Genomic DNA, 18211 nt, shown 5'->3' with positions numbered 1-18211 from the left:
AAGGTCTGTATGGAGGAGTGGGCCAGAATCCCTGCTGCAGTGTGTGCAAACCTGGTCAAGAACTACAGGAAACGTATGATCTCTGTAATTGCAAACAAAGGTTTCTGTACCAAATATTAAGTTCTGCTTTTCTGATGTATCAAATACTTATGTCATGCAATAAAATGCAAATTAATAACTTAAAAATCATATAATGTGATTTTCTGGATTTTTGTTTTAGATTCCGTCATTCACAGTTGAAGAGTACCTATGATAAAAATTACAGACTTCTACATGCTTTTTAAGTGGGAAAGCCTGCAAAATCAGCAGTGCACCAAATACTTGTTCTCCCCACTGTATCTGTTATCTACAACCTCTATATATGCATGTTCAGTTCCCAAAGAAATCCTAACTATGTTGATGTAAACACCATTTTAGAGAGTCATACATGTTTGGATATATTTGTCCCTGTTGGAATGCAGAGCAAGCAAATATTTGGCTGATTTGGCTGCTCGTATTTATTTAAAATATTTCACATGATCCATCTGTTGATGATAACCTTTTAATGAAAAAAAATGTATCGGGACAATGCACTGGGAAAATTTCATCAAGCTTCCAACAAACTTCTTTATTACCCCTTATCTGTGATAATAATCAGTGCAAAAAGCTATCAAGTGAAGTATTGAGTGAGTATGAAGTGACTTACCTTTTAAGGAATAAGTGTAAACTTGAAGAACTTGGCAACAGATGATGTTTACAATGTTTGTGAGCTGTGCTGTTTTGAGGTGAAAGAAAACCAAACATAGTACAACACAGCTGAGAGTCTTAAAAGTTTCTCAATAGAAGCACTCAAATTAAAGAATGAGATTATTTTTTTTGTTTTGAAGTACAAGTACTTTCTGATGATACAGACAATTCATTAGACAGTCAAAGGTTCGAAAAAAGAGAGTAGCTTAAACAAGAAACTGTAGTTCAAATGTCATTCCTAGATATGTTGGCTTTGGCAAGATGAAAAGAGAGTGAAGGATGAAAACCAATCAAAAGAAAGAATGTTCAAAGTTCAAGGACCTGGGGCTTTACCAGAAAGACTCATGAAGCTATCTCACAATCTGGGTTTGTTTTGACAGTTCTTTAATGTACTGCCATTTAAGATGAGCACTCAAAGCACTTATCTTAAGATTAGCTAACATTTTCAACTCAGAATGCAGAAATGACCAAAATGTGCATAATTGTCATAGCGAATGTAGCTAAAATTAGTAACAAATATGTGTACTAAAAATAAGGCTGTTATTTTACTGCAAATGTAAATTTAATATTGCATGTGCAGAATTTAAAAGAAAAGGATACAAACACATCAAATTCAAAATCAGTTAAACAGATCTCAAGACTATTTACATTTAATACATGAGGAATATGACTATTTTGTAACGGACTGTATTTTTCTTAAGAACCTAAACTGAATAACTAATACTATGAATATAAAAAACAACATTAAAAATGAAATGTAGATATATTCAATATCTAAAACTAGAGTGACAGAATATTTTGGCCTCTTGAATGGAAACTGTGCCCTCACTATCTATCTGTGATCATATGACGTCCTCTTGTATGTTGGTTCTTGATGACTGCAGAGCTGGAAACACAAAAAAGCAGCTGAATGGGATGAAAGCTTTTCAGACTTATGAAACTAAAAATTACACTTACACAAGTTTACACAAAACAATATGTACAAGTAAAATCAAACTCAAGCCCTCTCTTACCCATCAGGGTTATGACTCTGCATTGAGATGGCCATGTGGTTCTTGTGAATGCACTGTTGCCGAGCCTTTTAGGAAGAGTTTTCCTTTGTGCTCTTCTTTACTGCTGAGGAAATGATGGAGCAATCCATACATCAATGGCCTAAAAACAGGAAGAAAGAGCAATACAAAAAGCATAAAGGAATGGTTCACCCAAAAATGAAAATTCAGTTTTTAGAGCTTGAAGCCCCTGGTGACCATTCAAGGGATAGTTCACCCAAACATTAAAATCTTGTCATAAATTACTCACCCTCATGTCGTTCCAAACACGTAAGACTTTCGTTCATCTTTGAAACACAAATAAAGATATTTTAAATTAAATATGAGGGATTTCTGTCCCTACATTGACAAGTCCACGCAACTACCACTTTGACGCTTCAAAAAGTTCATAAAGAGATCGTAAAACTAATTCATATGAAAACTAATTCAATTTTCTGAAGAGACTCGATCGTTTTATATGATGAACAGATTAAATTTAGGCTTTTATCCATTGAAAGTCTTACGGGTTTGGGACGAAGTGAGGGTGAGTAATTTTTAAACCCTTTCACTTTTAATTGTACGGAAAAGAGCAGCATGGACATTCTTCCAAAATGTCTACTTTCAGGTTTCACAGAAGAAAAAAGTTCAAAGTCTTATTTTTGCGGTGGTCTATTCCTTAAATATGCAATGAATAAAAGCTTAGATAAAGTGTTTCTGGTGGTAAGAGTGAGCGTGATGATACACAGAGCAACTTTTTGAGCAATGTTGCTGGGCAATGTTGCCGTCAACGGGCAACCAGATGAGACACAGGGCCCACGACCCATCTAAATTATCCAGATAGAAATGTATTGCCCATTTTCAATGGGAAAGTGCCCAAGCAACAATCGCTCGGCAAGATTGCCCAGTAACATTGCTCAAAAAGTTGCCCTGTGTATCATCACCTTGAGTATTCGAGTAACACCATATATGTTGGTCTGAGCAAGAAACTCATTCATGTGTTAGTTACATCTAGCCTTGACTACTGGAGTAGTGTTTTGGCTGACTTACCAAAAATCTCTATCAAACACTTATAGTGAGTTCCGAATGCAGCAACAAGAATGCTTCCTCGTACTAGACAGGAATCACATCTAGCACTTAAATCACATCACACTCTGCTTGTGTCTCGCAGAACAGATTACAACAACCCTCTTATTACATTTTTAAATGTCTTCATGGTGTTGCGCCAACAATCCTTGCTGGTCGTATTTAAAACATGGCTGAAAGTGTCAAGTCAGATTTGAATCACTACATGGTCCCAAGCAGAGGATCTCATAATCAGACTCAATTTGCACTATTATAAAGCATCACACTCAAAGAACTCTTGTTCTTAACTTCTTTAATTTAATTTTCTTTTCTCCTTACTTTGTTCTACGTTTACATTTCTCGTTGTTTTAATTTCTATTAACTTTCTAGTACTTCTTACATTTACTCAGTCAGTTTTATTTTCTTGTATCTCCCAACATATATGCATGTTTGACCTGCCAGGTCAGGTTTTGTGCTGATTTTAAAATTTATCTTAAAATTTCTTTCCATGGCTTTCCATGGTATGGCTCCTGGAGATCTTAAGCCCTTACACCCAAACGTGTGATCTCCGCTCCTCCGAAGCTGGTCTTTTAACTGTTCCATCAAATTGTTTAAGACCTATGGGTGATATGGCTTTCTCTACATTTGCTCCAAAACTAGCCCTCTCTCTGCCCTCTGAGATTAGGCAAGCATAATCTCTTAGTGTTTTTATATCTTCCTTTAAAACTCATTTTCTTAGGGTAGCTTTTATTTGATTACTATGTAATTGTTTTATTCTATACAGTTTACTTAATTCTTGAATTGTTTTGATAGCATGTTTTTATTTTGTATTTTGTATCTGAATGCATTTCTTTTTTATGAATGCACTTCTGTTATATGTTTGTATTTCTCCTTTAATTTTTGTTATTCTTGTAAAGCGCACTAGGATACAACTTTTAAAGGTGCTATAGAAAATAAAGTTTATTGTTATATTATTATGATTATAAAACCATGTACATGATCATCAAATTATTGAAATAGAAGATCATAAGCACTACAATAGGTAAAGTAACAGTCCATCACACTAACCCTGGGCCTCCTTATTGTTGAGGCCTGTACTGTACACTGTTATTCACTTTGTAAATGCTAATTTAAAAAGTGCTCTATGAATAAAGTTTGACTTATTTGTCACAATCATACTTACACTGCTTTGGCACTTGAATCTTCTGCGACATTGAGCTCATTGGCCATGAACTGACGGTCCAAGGGAACTTCAGGCTGACCTGATTCTGATACATCATTTTAAACAAATCAAACTTCAAAGGTTTGTTTTTATAATGCATTTTATATTAAAGGGTTAGTTCACACAAAAAATTTAAATGATCCCATAATTTACTCACCCTCAAGCCATCCTAGGTGTATATGACTTTCTTCTTGCCAAACACAGTCAGAGAAATGTAAAAAAAAATACCCTGGCTCTTCCCAGCTTTATAATGGGAATGAATAGTACATGAGATTTTGAATCCCAAAAAAGCGCATCCATCCATCATAAAAGTAATCCATTTGGCTCCAGGGGGTTAAGCGATGCGTTTTTGTAAGAAAAACATCCATATTTATCACTTTATAAACTATAATCACTAGTTTTAGAGTCGAGTTACGGCGGAAGAGTGACCTCTGGCCTGACGCATGATGTAGGATGTAGGAGTAGCATAAGCTTAGGTGAGAGTAGTAGACTTGTTTTAGACTTCGAATAAATGACCGGTGTTTTGTTTTGCTTTATCATCGTCATGCGTCAGGTCAGAGGTCACTCTTCTGCCGGTGTGGTGAATAATCGGGTCCGGCTGAAGAAATGGGTCCGGGCTTAGGACCCAATTAGTATGCCAGTAGTATGCCTGATCTAAATCTGTTCTCGCGATATGGTAAGGCAGTATCAGTGCAGTAATATCAGGTAAAGCTCATAGCACGATCATCGGATAACGTTAGCTGAATGCTATGCTACTATCTAAGCTAACTAAAAAACACACTAACAACGAGAAATGTTTAATTTCACAATCTATAGCTTCGGTTAAATACTAGTATATGAAACGTATAATGTAAAATACATTAAATACATTGATGACTCGTTATAACGTAGTACAAACGTCTTCTATAATAAAGTGATTTTGTATGATTTATAACCAGGCACTTAAGCGATTACCCATAAAACGTGCTTTGAACCAATCGGATTGCTTGGGTCCTAAGCCCGGACCCATTTCTTCAGCCGGACCCGATTGTTCATCACACCGGAACTAGACTTGCGTATGGCCATTACGGGAAGCCAGTGATTATAGTTGATAAAGTTATAAATATGGATATTTTTCTTAGAAAAACGCATCGCTTCGATTTGCTTCAGAATGCCTTAATCAACCCCCTGGAGCCGTATGGATTTTTATGATGGATGTATGCACTTTTTTGGGGCTTCAGAAACTCATGTACTAGTCACTCCCATTATAAAGCTTGGAAGAGCCAGGATATTTTTAATACAACTCCAATCGTGTTTGGCTGAAAGAAGAAAGTCATATACACCTAGGATGGCTTGAGGGTGAGTACATTATGGGATATTTTTTATTTTTGGGTGAACAAAGTTAACCCTTTTATATGAGTATAATGAGTGACCGTGCACATGGTCTTCCTGCAGGGCTCATCTGCTCACCTGCGGTCAGCACTGATGCAGTGTGTCTATACTTGTTGAACTCCAGGTATTCTCGGATCAGTTCATTGATCAGCAGGTTCTCGTGCGACAGCGGCGGGCGCGGCGTGTTCTGGTCATCCAGCGCGCTGAACACCTCCGCCCGGATCCTCGCCTTCAGCTGCCCGAGCACCCCACGGGCCTCCAGCGTCTCCTTTAAGGCTATAGAGACGATTCATGTGAGAACAGAGAGAGACAGCAGTAGATTATTAATGTGAGAAACACACAGAGAGAGAGAGACTGCACTCAGCTGGGCTAACCTAAACAACAACTGTGGAGAAATTTGGTGCTTTGGAAAACATATAACAACATTAATATGAAACGTGACGACGGTAGACTTGACATAAAAAACTGTCAAAATAATCATAACCACTATTATATAATGCATTATTGCAATTTTTGAGTATCAGCTCACCGCTTTTCAACTCTGTGATGGTTGCCATTGAAACCCTTCTGCACTTCTCAGACGCTTCCGCTAGAGGTCCGTTTGCGCTTACTACGTACACAGTTGGACTAATACGTAGCCATTCCACTCTGGCCAGGGACATTTGGTTCATATTGGTTTTCAAAAGCGAAATAAAATCAAATAATACATTTCTTAAAATAAAGTCGATTTTGAACCTTTAGTATGTCTCTTTAAATAACAAAAAAAGCATTATCATTGTTTAACACAAACACCATAAATCCAAGCATCACATCGTCGAAGGAGATAATAAATAAATAACTCTATGAGGTTAATCAACATATATTACAAGTAATTAAGAGAGTTTCAGGGTGTTCCTTTAGTCCTTTTTCCAACTTAAAGTCAAATTTGATCTGTTATGTCAGTGGAAAGATGACGTGGACAGCCACCTGACGTCATGCGGAAGTGAAGGTGGAGTGGCAAATCTTTCGCTTGCGAAACTCTTTGCTCGCTTTTGTCCCGGAAGGACAAGCCTTTTCATCGTGTCAGTTGTCGTCACCCCTTCGTGCCAAAACAACTTCTTTCTAGACCAGGCTGTAAAATGGCTGGAACAGCTTTAAAAAGACTCATGGCCGAATACAAACGTAAGTCACTTATTGGCAATTACATTTAAAAGGCAGCGCAATGCTAGTTCTTGTGACTTGTGGATTTTACACTGTTTTGGTAGCAACAGTTTGGCTGCGGGTGTCCCCTCAAGCAGACACAGATAACGTTACTTCCAGAACTTCGCTGACATATGATGACAGTATGAATTATTAATAGGATGTAAGGCAACAGAAGTCGCACTGAACAAACTAATTTCTTTAGTCTAGTGCTGTCACTGAAATAAACTGTGATGATGATGATGATGATTTATATTATATGTATTTACTGTTCAGCATATTTACATGAATACAGCTAATTAATTGATCTTTTTTTTTTCAGAACTAACTCTCAACCCTCCAGAGGGGATTGTGGCAGGTATGAAATAGGGCAGTTACTTAAACTGGTCCATTAACCTGGTTTTACTGTAGAGTAACTTATCTAATGATTTATCTAACGTTATATTATAAGAATATTGATTGAGACTCATTTCATCCCTACAGGGCCTGTAAATGAGGAGAATTTCTTTGAATGGGAGGCTCTGATTATGTAAGTATTATTTTGTTTTGTTTTGTTTTCATTATTATTATTATGTATTTATTTATTTTTGGTTAATTTGCTCAGTGTGGTTGAGAAAATGTTTCTCGACATTTTAGTGACTGTTTCAATTCAAACAGATTTTCTCTGCCATGTCTTGTGTGACCCAGCAGAGAGGGCCATAGCTTGATTTCGCTCATTCAGTATAGTAAATATTTTTTTTATTCGTATTAATCCATTTAGTTTGCAGTGTACTTACACAACGCAGACAATAAAATGTTAAATAAAATAAAAATATATGCTAAAAATAATTTTTTACATTTTTCTTAATTATTATGAATGCTCCCAAAACAATAGACCACAGCTATAACGTTATTGCCACAGAGAATCAATACGGATGGAATCTCTTTCACAATAATTTTTTTTTCCCAGCTTATGGATGATAAAAAAAAACATTGACATCCAATCAGAATCCATCCTGAGCTCAAGCATTTAAAGCAGCAGACGACATACCTGCAGTGCATGCTTATAATGAACTGACAAAAATGTCCTATTATTAAGAAAAGTAATAGCACACCTGTCCTCAGCAGCTGAAAAATTGAGGTGTCGTTTATGTCTGTTTGTAGATTAAGCATGAGACAAGTTACTCGCAGAATCATAACACATGGAAAAAGTGATGATAACTGATTTTGATTTTGGATAAGGCCAAACAGTGTCCTCCGGTAAACCAAACTGGTGGTTAGATCAGTGGTTTTGACTGATAAGTTTATAAGTGAAACTTATTGCCAAGCATAATAAGGAACAGTGTCCCTAGCAACTCCCCGACAGCTGTTCCACAGATACGGAACTGTGTTCGTTTGATGCGCTCCTCATCATGATTACCGATCAATATCTGCCCATAGAAACTGTATTTGATAGACAGCTGGATAAGTAAACAGAAAGAGATTTGCATGTTAAATGGGCCTTTAAAATGATTCTATAAAGTTCTGCCAATGCTGTCAGTAGATCATTCAGATTTATGAAGTTGTGTGATTTTATGATTGTGATTGTGCAGTTTTTTTTAATAGGTTTATTTTTTATGTTTAAGTACATGTATTTTATGCGGAAGATTGTAAATGTTTTCTCTTGCCTCATATTTTTAAGTGATTCTCACAAATATACATTTGGAATATTGTTTGTCCTCAACCAAAAGATGCCGTTAGACTGGGTTATTCATTTGCGTTGTTTTTTTGAGAGACTTCTGCACACCATGTAGGTTCATCTAATTCCTGATGTTAATGATTTTTATTATGTTCAGAAAAATGAATTTCAGAGTAATTCATTCTGAAAAGATGCCTGTGTAAATCTGTGTAAATGTGATTTAAATTTTCTAATAAAACTACTGAATGTTAGGGATTTGCGGGCATTACAGTAATAGCTTATCCAGACATTATAGCTGCTGCTTTGGGGGGTCGAGGGGTCACTACTGGAATGCTTCAGTTCATTGTTTCTTTATTAGCTCTGTTGCAACGCTGAGCTTTAGAACAAAGCATTAAATGATAAAAATGAATAAATGGCGGTCCTGCTTGTCTGGATATATTGCAGCATTTTCTAAAATCTTTTCTTGTTTTCTTATTTTAGGGGACCAGAGGACACATGTTTTGAGGGCGGTGTGTTCCCTGCCATCCTTAGTTTCCCCTCAGACTACCCCCTCAGCCCCCCCAAGATGAGATTCACCTGTGACATGTTCCATCCAAACAGTGAGTGGTCTTTATTCTGGACTACACATTCAGCATTCAGACAGTGTACGTGGGGTTTGGTGACTCAAATATTCATGAATGTCAGATTGCTTCAATTCAATTAAGTTTTATGTTACAGTTATTTATAACAAAATATTCACATTAGAAATTGTTTTTAGTATTGTTATTTAATTAATTAATAAAGTAATTGGCGAATAAACAATGTTCACAACATAATGTTTTCATTAGCCTTGATTTAAAGGAGTCATGACCTGTAATTTTCACTTTTCCACGAGAAAAAATGTATGTTATGATTGCCTAACGATTATACACTGGCCGGGAAGCCGATATTTAAAAGTGAAGCGTTTGTTTACCCCTGGGTTCGTCAACCAGCCCACGTGCACGCGCACTCAAATACGTGATGTTAATTTCTATATACCATATATGGACACCGCAGACCTATGCTGCAGGAAGCCCGCCCTGCCCCTCTCCCCCTCATATTCAGTCGAGCGCTGCCATTACTGAATTCCGATTCGAAGTACGCACTCGACCGTGAAAGATGCAGAAACGTTCACAACTTGCGCCATGATGTCATTTTGGAATGATATGCTGAAGCGTTACCTGCGGTGTCAACCCCCCTCCTTCCTGCCACCAATCAATGCGCCCCTCATTTGCATTATTACAATGACCGTCCACAACAGCCAAAATATCGCATCAGATCTCGCGAGACAATAATGCCTTCAGAAATAAGGGTCAGAGGAGCTCTGTGTTTTTTTTTTTCCACTTTTTTTCCACTTTTCTTTTTTAGAAGGGCCTGAAAGACTATAATAGAGCGTGGGTATCCAAGGTAATAATAGGTTATGACTCCTTTAAATCTGGCGCGTGTTTCACATCTAACATGTATTAAAAACACACAGGTTCACTATATTTTCACATTGAATTAAAATAGTTTCTAACCGCTATAAGTTATTATGTAAATTAGGCTTGGGCGGTATCCAAATTTTGATACCGTCAAACCTCCTCCCTATTTTACCGGGGTATACGGTATTACCGTGACTAATTAAAAATTATGACATAAGGCTCAGACGGCGTCACCAAACTGTTGGCTTGTGCCTACACCGTTCAGAAACTGAATACCAGATCAGGCAAAAATAAATAAATAAATAAATATATCGGTGCACGTTGTGTCCGAGCCCGGCTGACCATTAAATGTAATTATGAGCCCGAGCCCGATTTAGACTTGACTATTTTTAATACGTGGGCCGTTATAATATGGCGGCGCCAAATATTTTTTTAACGCCAGGTGTTTTATTATTATTAATACATTTTTTCAACATAATATCTCATTATTTTGAAATGTGTGCGTGCAACAAGCAAGAAGTGCATTTGTAAATCCGGTGACACGCGTCCATTGATTTTTATTAATACAACTTTTCTGTCAGCGTCTGCTGCAAAGATTAAGTTGACGATCGCCATCTCCTAGTGAATGCGCATATATAGAGAGAAATGCAAATCATGGATTACATAATCAGAAGGTATAGGCTAGCCTTTTTCTTTTCGTTTTGAATTGTTTCGTTTAATGAATTTGATGATCGCCATCTCCGTATGAACGTGCATAGAGAGAAATGCACATCATGGATTAAATAATCAGCGAGTGGCCTATTTCTTTTCGTTTTGAATTGTTTCGTTTAATGAAATTTCAAGCTTTATTTAGATATAGGCCTATCTGTCATGTCTGTGAGGCATACACTGTGTTTCGGTTAATTTATGATGAGATTTCAATGCAAGTGACCGCGGCGAGCCAGCGCACGATCATGTCATTATTATTGTCTGCTATATTTGATTCTTTATTTATTAAATCCAGGCAATTGGTTGATGAAAAATTTATTAAAATTAAGATACAATTTATACAAAACGAAATTCACTTTAAAGAAAGGCCTTTTACAAAACGAAACTTAATTAAGTGGTCAAAATTTCTGACTCCCGATGCATCACATCTTACTCGTGCTGTTCACTTTTCATTATCAATATAGATGAAAAAAATAACATTATAATATTTTAACAAATATGAACTAATGCGCTTATTTAATGAACTCAGGGCAAAATGTATCCTCGCAGCAGTGAGTGGGTGGTTGTTTCGGAGATGTGACATTAGGTTAGAGGTGTTTCCATCTGTCGCGGTCACCTTTTTATTGCACAATTTACAAATTGCCTCGTCAGTATTTACCGCCTCTCCCTTCTCTCTCTCTTTCTCCTCCACACTGTCACTTGATGACAACCACACATAAGCATTTTTAGGCATTAAATAAATTATATTTATATATTATATATAAGTGCCGGTAATGACGGTATTGAAACTGATACCGTTGCTATTTTAAGACCCCGCGGTATACGATATTACCGTAATACCGCCCAACCCTAATGTAAATCAAATAACGTGACGCATAAAAGGAAATTACAGAATTTCACATTACAATTACACATTACAAAAATGCACATTGTACACACTGAAATTCTAACGTCTATTTTCAGTTTTTCATCAAAATAAAGTCTTGAATCTTTAAACTTAAATTATGGAAATTATTAAAAAAAATATAGTATACATTATATATAGTACCAATCAAAAGTACGATTTTATTTTAAGAAAATAATTCTTAAATTAAATTGATCAAAAGTGACAGTAAAGACATTCTTACAATGTTACAAAAGATTTCTATTTCAAATAAATGCGGTTCTTTTGAATTTTCTTTTCATTAAAGAATCAGGGTTTCTACAAAGACATTAAGCATCACAACTGCTTTCAACATTGATAATAATAATAAATGTTTCTTCAGCAGCAAATCAGCATATCAGAATGATTTCTGAAGGATCATGTGACACTGAAGACTGGAGTAATGATGCTGAAACTGAATTTTTGAAAGGGATGGGCTAGTTCACCCAAAAATGAAAATCATTTACTCATCCTTATGGTGTTCCAAACCTTTATGAGTTTCTTTCTTCTATTGAACAACAAAGAAAATATTTTGAAGAATGTTGGTAACCAGACAGTTGACAATATCCATTGACTTCCATAGTATTTGTGTTCCTTGAATGGAATGGGTGCCGTCAACTGTCTGGTTACCAACATTCTTCAAAATATATTATTTTTTGTTCAGTAGAAGAAAGAAACTCATACAGGTTTGCAACAACTTGAGGGTGAGTAAGTAATTACATTTTTGGGTGAACTATCCCTTCAACAGTCAAAACTATCCATTTTAGAATTTACAGTGTTGTGGAGCCTCCAGGAGCAGGTTTGAGAAACCTTAATGCAGTTACAGTCCATAGACGTAGAAGAGTGTAGACTGTCCTAAAGTTTCTTTATGGTTAGGGCTAGGGCTGAAACGTTGCGTGTAAATGAGTTGATTTGCGTGCAATGCGTCGATTTGTCTCGCTGTTTATGTTCACCAATGATGGTGGTTCCCAGGCATACTGGAAATCAGCTGTGATTACAAAAATATCGAGCCTGATCTAAAGTATGGACATTTTTTAAACCGAGACTGAATAAAATGGTGCTCTGAAACTGAAATGGCCTGCCGTGATAGTTCACCCACAGCAGCACAACTTCTATCCTGGGGCTTTTCTACCTCAAAATTATGAGACTGCAGCGTAAGTATTTGGACTATAATTTGGACTATTTTTACATAGCTCTAGAATATGGTTGTCAGTCCCATATTTTGCGCTTAATACGACTGCGTTCATACAGCACTCCGTTTTTTTACGAGCTGCCGTATGTGCGAGGCTGGGAGACGCACGGCTCAAACAACCGCTCTGCAACCGCTTACAAAGCATTAATCGCTGTTGTTGGTTATTTAAAATGTCTAATGGATGAACTCACACCTCGATTGGACTCATTTATTTAATTACGCGCTCATTTATTTAAAAGTTCACGGTTTTATGGACACTGCCCATGTTTGATACTATCACTATTACAGCTTTAGTTAGTTAGTTAGAATGTGGTTGTGGCTTCAGCTGTTTGATCAATCAGCTGAATAAACATATTCAAGCAGCTACTTTAATCTCCTGAATGAACTAAACATTTCAGATTTTGCACTTGTAGGCAATTGCTGATGTAAATCCCAAAAAGTGTCTGTGTGAACGCAGCCATAGTAAACACCTTTCCTAATTAGGCCTCCACTATCTTTTGTGATGATTAATATCATTAGAAAAAGTTCATACATAGATTAGTTACTGTTATTATTTATTGCTAAATTATTGGTTATTATTTATTGCTAAATTAACCAAAGGATGAATTCAGTATTCCAAAAATAATCGATAGATTAATCGAAGAAGACGACCGATTGAAAAGATTAGGGCATTTCCTCTGGTCCTGCTGGTGGATGTGTGGACAGGGAAGTGGGCCCAGATAAAGGTCTTCCTGCAGGCCACAGATAGCAGCAGACCAGCCTGCTGTCCTCTGATGGAGCCGGGGCTCTGGAGGCGGTTATCAGAGCTGGACGGCTCAGATTCTGATCACTGTCCTTATCTGTGGAGAGAAAGAGGAGATAACATCAGCTGTGCTGTTGAGTGGCTGATACCGTGCAGTGCGGGGGTGGCTTCATTCAGGCCTGATCCAGGGTCCATCTTTATTTGTGTGCTAGACAATTTTAGCAGAAATCGATGTTCTTTGATCCTTTGAGGGCCCTGACATCTATTCGTAATTGCCATTTCAACTCTTTTCATGGCCTTTTTATAATGAATTGGGAGAATAGTTCATTCTGTGGGATGAAATGCAGTGAATTGATCCACCATTTAGAGTTTGTTTCAGCTGCAGCACAAAAGAGAGTCACAGACAAAAATGCAGATATAATCAAGTCGAAAGTTTATTCAAATGTATTCAGTCAACCGGCAATGAAGACCGCAAAGATGTCTAGAGGACAAAGGGCAACAGTAAACTCATAACAGAACTTCATAACTTGGTTGTGGTGTGTTTTTTGTAGTCTATCCAGATGGACGTGTGTGTATCTCAATCCTGCATGCACCCGGTGATGACCCCATGGGCTATGAGAGCAGTGCTGAGAGGTGGAGTCCCGTGCAGAGCGTGGAGAAGATCCTGCTGTCTGTGGTCAGCATGCTTGCCGGTCAGTCACCATTCACTTAATGATGAAGAAACTTTTTCACAATTGAGTTGTTTTGATCCGTCTTGCCTTAAAGTGGTTCCTGAGAGATCAACGATATATCTCAATGATGGTGAGATCAGATATATATAAACGCTGCAAGTTTTAAAGGTTATGTTGTATTATATGTATTGTGCATATATATACTGTATATATACTTTTTTATGCATCAATGTAAATAATGGATTTTTAATGTTTTAATACCTTTTATAATTTACATCTCATCAGTGCCTATCCTTTATTAATTGTAAATAATGATCTATTTGCTCCTACAGAGCCCAATGATGAGAGCGGCGCAAACGTGGACGCCTCTAAGATGTGGCGTGAGGACAGAGAGCAGTTCAATCGACTAGCTAAGCAGATTGTGCGCAAATCTCTGGGTCTCTGACTCTCCTGTGTACAGACACACTCTCACACTCCAGGACAGTGAGGATTGACGTTTGTGAGGATACGAACTCCCGGCAGAAGAGTGAGTGTTGTAGTGTGCCCCCTACCTCCACCAGTGTGAGCACTTTATTCCCATCCAGGCTTTCATACTCTCGTCCCAGTCTTCCCCTCTCCTGTGATTGGGTGGATGCGTAGACAAATGGCTTTTGTTGAATAAGGCAAAATGTCATGCGTCCACCGGACAGTGTTTAATAGAGAGTCGAGCATCGGTCTCTGAAACGTTTTTCACAGCCATTTTGGGCTGCCGGTTTGTCTGTCATGCCTGTTACATGTCTATACCCATGAGATAACCAGTGGAATCACCATTGGTTTGAGGACAGTATGCTGATGCATGCTTTAATGCCTCCTAATAAAATGCATTGTGAGGAAATCATACGACGCAGTGACTATCACATCCACTTATTTGTTTATAAACAGATTGTATTACTGATCTTTTAGGATGTGGGAAAAGATCAAGATTTAATAAATATTTTAATTACCAACATTTGATTACATTTAATGTTGAAATTTGGTAATGCACAGACAAGTCAGTGTTTTTGTCAAATTTCACTTTTTGCATTTATTGATGTTTTTAAGATTCTGCAGCAGCAAGCTGGAATTGTCCAGCCTTTGGCAGAAAGACAGACCAAAATAATTGATTTACACCATCATCACTTCAATTAAGAAATGTTTCATTTCTTTATTTGGTATTTTGTCTGTTCTCAAGGATTGTATAGCCAAATAAAATCAATAAGTGTTTGTGATTTATGAACGTCTTCTGTTATTTTATTACGTGTATAAAATCCAAAATGGCTTCTGCACACTTCTGATGTTGCTCCAGCACAGATGGGAAAACAGGGAAATTTGTCAAATATGTAGGGAAACATTTGCAGCTTAATTCATGTCATGTAACAGTAGGATAAAGTGGGGTAAGCTTCCAATTTACTTCCAATTTGATAAATGCTGTAGTAATTTAGTTACAGTTTAAGTTCAGTTTAAGAAAACTCATTACCTGCCATGTAGAGAATTCCCTACATGCACTTTTTCCTGTGTTGTCTTCTCTCTAAATCATAGGCAGCTGTATACAAAAGACTCCTTTAAAATACACTACCATTCAAAAGTTTTTAATGCTTATTACTGTGATGGAAAAGCTGAATTTTCAGCGTCATTACCGTCACATGATCCTTTAGAAATCATTCTAATATGCTGATTTGCTCCTCAAGGAACATTTCTTAATATTATTAATGTTAAAAACATCTGTTCTCCATAGTTTTGTGGAAAACATGATATTTTCAGGATTCTTTAATTAATAGAAAGTTTAAAAAAGGTTGTTGAAATATGTAACATAAATGTCTTTAGTCACTTTCAATCAATTTAATGGATTGTTGCTGAATAGAAGTAATAATTTCATTACGAAAAAAAAAAAAAAAGAACTTACTGACCCCACACTGTGCATGTGGTGATGAGGTGGATATCAAACCTGTTTGGTTTGGCAGAGCTCAATCAGGATTTGCAGAATCTGACCACATCAGAGGCTGGATTAACTCTTGTTATTTTTAATGGCATATCAGCTGATGTGGCTCATTATTGGACAGTTGCTTCCGTGTGTATCTGCTTCACCATCTGCATACTAGACCGCAGGTTTCCTTTTACTGACAGGCCAGAAGCTGCTGTTCTGTACACCTATTGCCTCCCACACATTACTGTAATTGAATGTCAAATATGATGACTTCGCTGTCAATTGCTGACAAAACAGCTATGCCTCTGATCACCTCCTGTGTGGATTCACACAGTCTTTCTCTCTAAAAGAACAATAATACCAAAAAATCTATAATGTCAAATGTTTGAAATTAAGGTTTTTAATGTTTTGAAAGAAGTTCAAAAGATCGAAAATAAAGTAAAAAAAATATTGTGAAATGTTATTACAATTTAAAATAACTTGTTTTCTATTTGAATATTAATAGTTTGGATGAATAAAGTTTGAGAGAACAGCGTTTATTTAAAATAGAAACCTTTTGTAACATTATAAATGTATATACTGTCACTTTTGATCAATTTAATGTGTCCTTGATCAATAAAAATATGTAATAAGTTCTATTTTATCTTAATTATCCCAAACTTTTGAGTGGGGGTGTATCATGGTTTCCACAATTTAAAAATTGAATCAGGAAAAAGTGTATTCAACATTGATAATAAGAAATGTTCCTTGCATTTCTATTTGCATTTATTAAATTCTTTTATCAAATAAATGCAGCCTGGATAAGCATAAGAAGCATTTATTTTGCTATTGTATCTGTGCACAATTATATTTATTATTTAGTCTTTTTACCCCCCCCCCCCCCCCCCCTCTGCTGTCCACAATCCTATAGACTTGTAATCAAACTCGTTGAACATCTTCAAATTCATCTCTTCTGGAATCTCATCAATGGGAGACGAAACCCTGCAGTTAGGGGATGAGTTTCCCTGTCTAAACATGTCTGATACTTCACACACAGTGCTGATTCAAAGCACAGCTCAGCCCCAGGGTCCAACGGAAGACCACAACATCTTTCAAAGAAGAACTAACATGACACACACCTCTCTCTATCACTCCCTTCTCTCTCTATCACTCCCTTCTCTCTCCATCATGTGTTACACCACTCCTGAACAATTTGATCTGAAACAGGTTCACTAAAGTCCAGTTTGTTGTTCACCCAACCCTGAGACTGACGTCAAGGTTGACCTGCATCAACCAACAGAGCTTTGGTTAATTTGTAATGACTTGTTTACATTTGATTCCGTATTTGGTCCACAAGATGTTTTTGTGAAGTTTTATGTACACTTCAAAAGAACGCACCTACTTATTCTTTATTCTTTATCAATACTTCTTTCCAAGACTGTAACTATATCTTAAACATTGGGTTGGATGGTTGTTTAGTTTAAAAATACCCCAATGGTAATTGTCTTTTTATTTAAAGGAATTAAATAAATCAAAGATTTAATAAAGAGAAAGAAAAACAGTTAGCACAAGAATAATTTTTGTAAAGTAATCATAACTATTTGCAAATATTTGTATTTTAAAATATGCACCTCTTCAATACGTAACAACGATGTACTGGACGACAACATTATCAAAATGATCCTGTTCACATGGATCCGCAAAAACTATTAAAAACGCTGTATTATGCATGCTAGGCCAGTAGTTGGCAATGTCACTTTGTAAAGAAAAACTAGCATGCGCCTATATACTGAACACATAATGCGCATGATGTCACAGTTTTCACAAATTCATGTTTTTGTAGTTTACACGGAGTTGAAAAAGGTATTGTTTTCAAAAACTTGCACTTTAAAACCCATTTTCAGGAACTTGCATTTTCAGGCCCCCAAAACAATGTTGTCGTGTAGGCCTACATGAACGTTCAAAATGCATACAAAGTTTTTCATTTTTAGTTGAAACGGTGTCATGTAAACGGCCCGTTATTCGAATGCCTAATATGTTGAAAATGCAACCCGGAAAAATACTTTTTGTCTCTTCACATTCAGTTATGAATTACATGAATCACACAAATAAGAGCCTATAATATTTTAAATTCAAAATGTTGAAATTTGACAAAAAAAGTCAAGTAGTTTGTCATTTGACTATACTTCCATCATATTTCGCACCCTTTCACCATTAAAAATTGAAGCGTCGCTCTGAAGTTTTTGTGCATGGTTTCTGAGAACGATAAAATGCCTCTTTTTTTTATTGGCCATCTCAATATTTTAAAAATGTCAAAACATTGTCAAATATCAAATATTGGGTGCGACAAGCCATCAAAAATGTAAAAATG

General features: G+C 36.5%; 2 protein-coding genes across 2 annotated transcripts; one reads left to right on the top strand and one right to left on the bottom strand.

Moving 5' to 3' along the window:
- Positions 1-480: 480 nt before the first annotated feature.
- cep20 (centrosomal protein 20) lies at positions 481-6028 on the bottom strand. Its single transcript, XM_084128252.1, has 5 exons — positions 5939-6028; positions 5488-5685; positions 4000-4084; positions 1740-1878; positions 481-1612 (listed from the first exon to the last, which is right to left on the bottom strand). The coding sequence occupies exons 1-4, from the start codon at positions 5964-5966 to the stop codon at positions 1749-1751; spliced, it is 441 nt and encodes a 146-aa protein (XP_083984378.1). The 5' UTR covers positions 5967-6028; the 3' UTR covers positions 481-1612; positions 1740-1748.
- Positions 6029-6440: 412 nt separating this feature from the next.
- On the top strand, positions 6441-15170 carry ube2g2 (ubiquitin-conjugating enzyme E2G 2). Its single transcript, XM_084128251.1, has 6 exons — positions 6441-6570; positions 6911-6946; positions 7072-7117; positions 8726-8844; positions 13800-13940; positions 14252-15170. The coding sequence occupies exons 1-6, from the start codon at positions 6528-6530 to the stop codon at positions 14362-14364; spliced, it is 498 nt and encodes a 165-aa protein (XP_083984377.1). The 5' UTR covers positions 6441-6527; the 3' UTR covers positions 14365-15170.
- The last annotated feature ends 3041 nt before the right edge of the window (positions 15171-18211 follow it).

The sequence above is a fragment of the Abramis brama genome (assembly GCF_963993115.1).
Source record: "Abramis brama genome assembly, chromosome: 11".
In the NCBI taxonomy this organism is placed as follows: domain Eukaryota; kingdom Metazoa; phylum Chordata; class Actinopteri; order Cypriniformes; family Leuciscidae; genus Abramis; species Abramis brama.
The sequence above is the reverse complement of the archived record's forward strand: the minus strand, read 5'-3'. Positions and strand labels throughout refer to the sequence as shown.

Excerpts from the sequence above, each read along its gene's own strand:
- cep20 (XM_084128252.1), bottom strand. The coding sequence starts at position 5,966 with ATGGCAACCATCACAGAGTTGAAAAGCG. Across the intron at positions 4,085-5,487 it reads TGCATCAGTGCTGACCGCAG|AATCAGGTCAGCCTGAAGTT; the intron begins GTGAGCAGATGA and ends ATGATGTATCAG. Across the intron at positions 1,879-3,999 it reads GATTCAAGTGCCAAAGCAGT|GCCATTGATGTATGGATTGC; the intron begins GTAAGTATGATT and ends TCCTGTTTTTAG.
- ube2g2 (XM_084128251.1), top strand. The coding sequence starts at position 6,528 with ATGGCTGGAACAGCTTTAAAAAGACTCATGGCCGAATACAAAC. Across the intron at positions 6,571-6,910 it reads ACTCATGGCCGAATACAAAC|AACTAACTCTCAACCCTCCA; the intron begins GTAAGTCACTTA and ends TTTTTTTTTCAG. Across the intron at positions 6,947-7,071 it reads TCCAGAGGGGATTGTGGCAG|GGCCTGTAAATGAGGAGAAT; the intron begins GTATGAAATAGG and ends TCATCCCTACAG.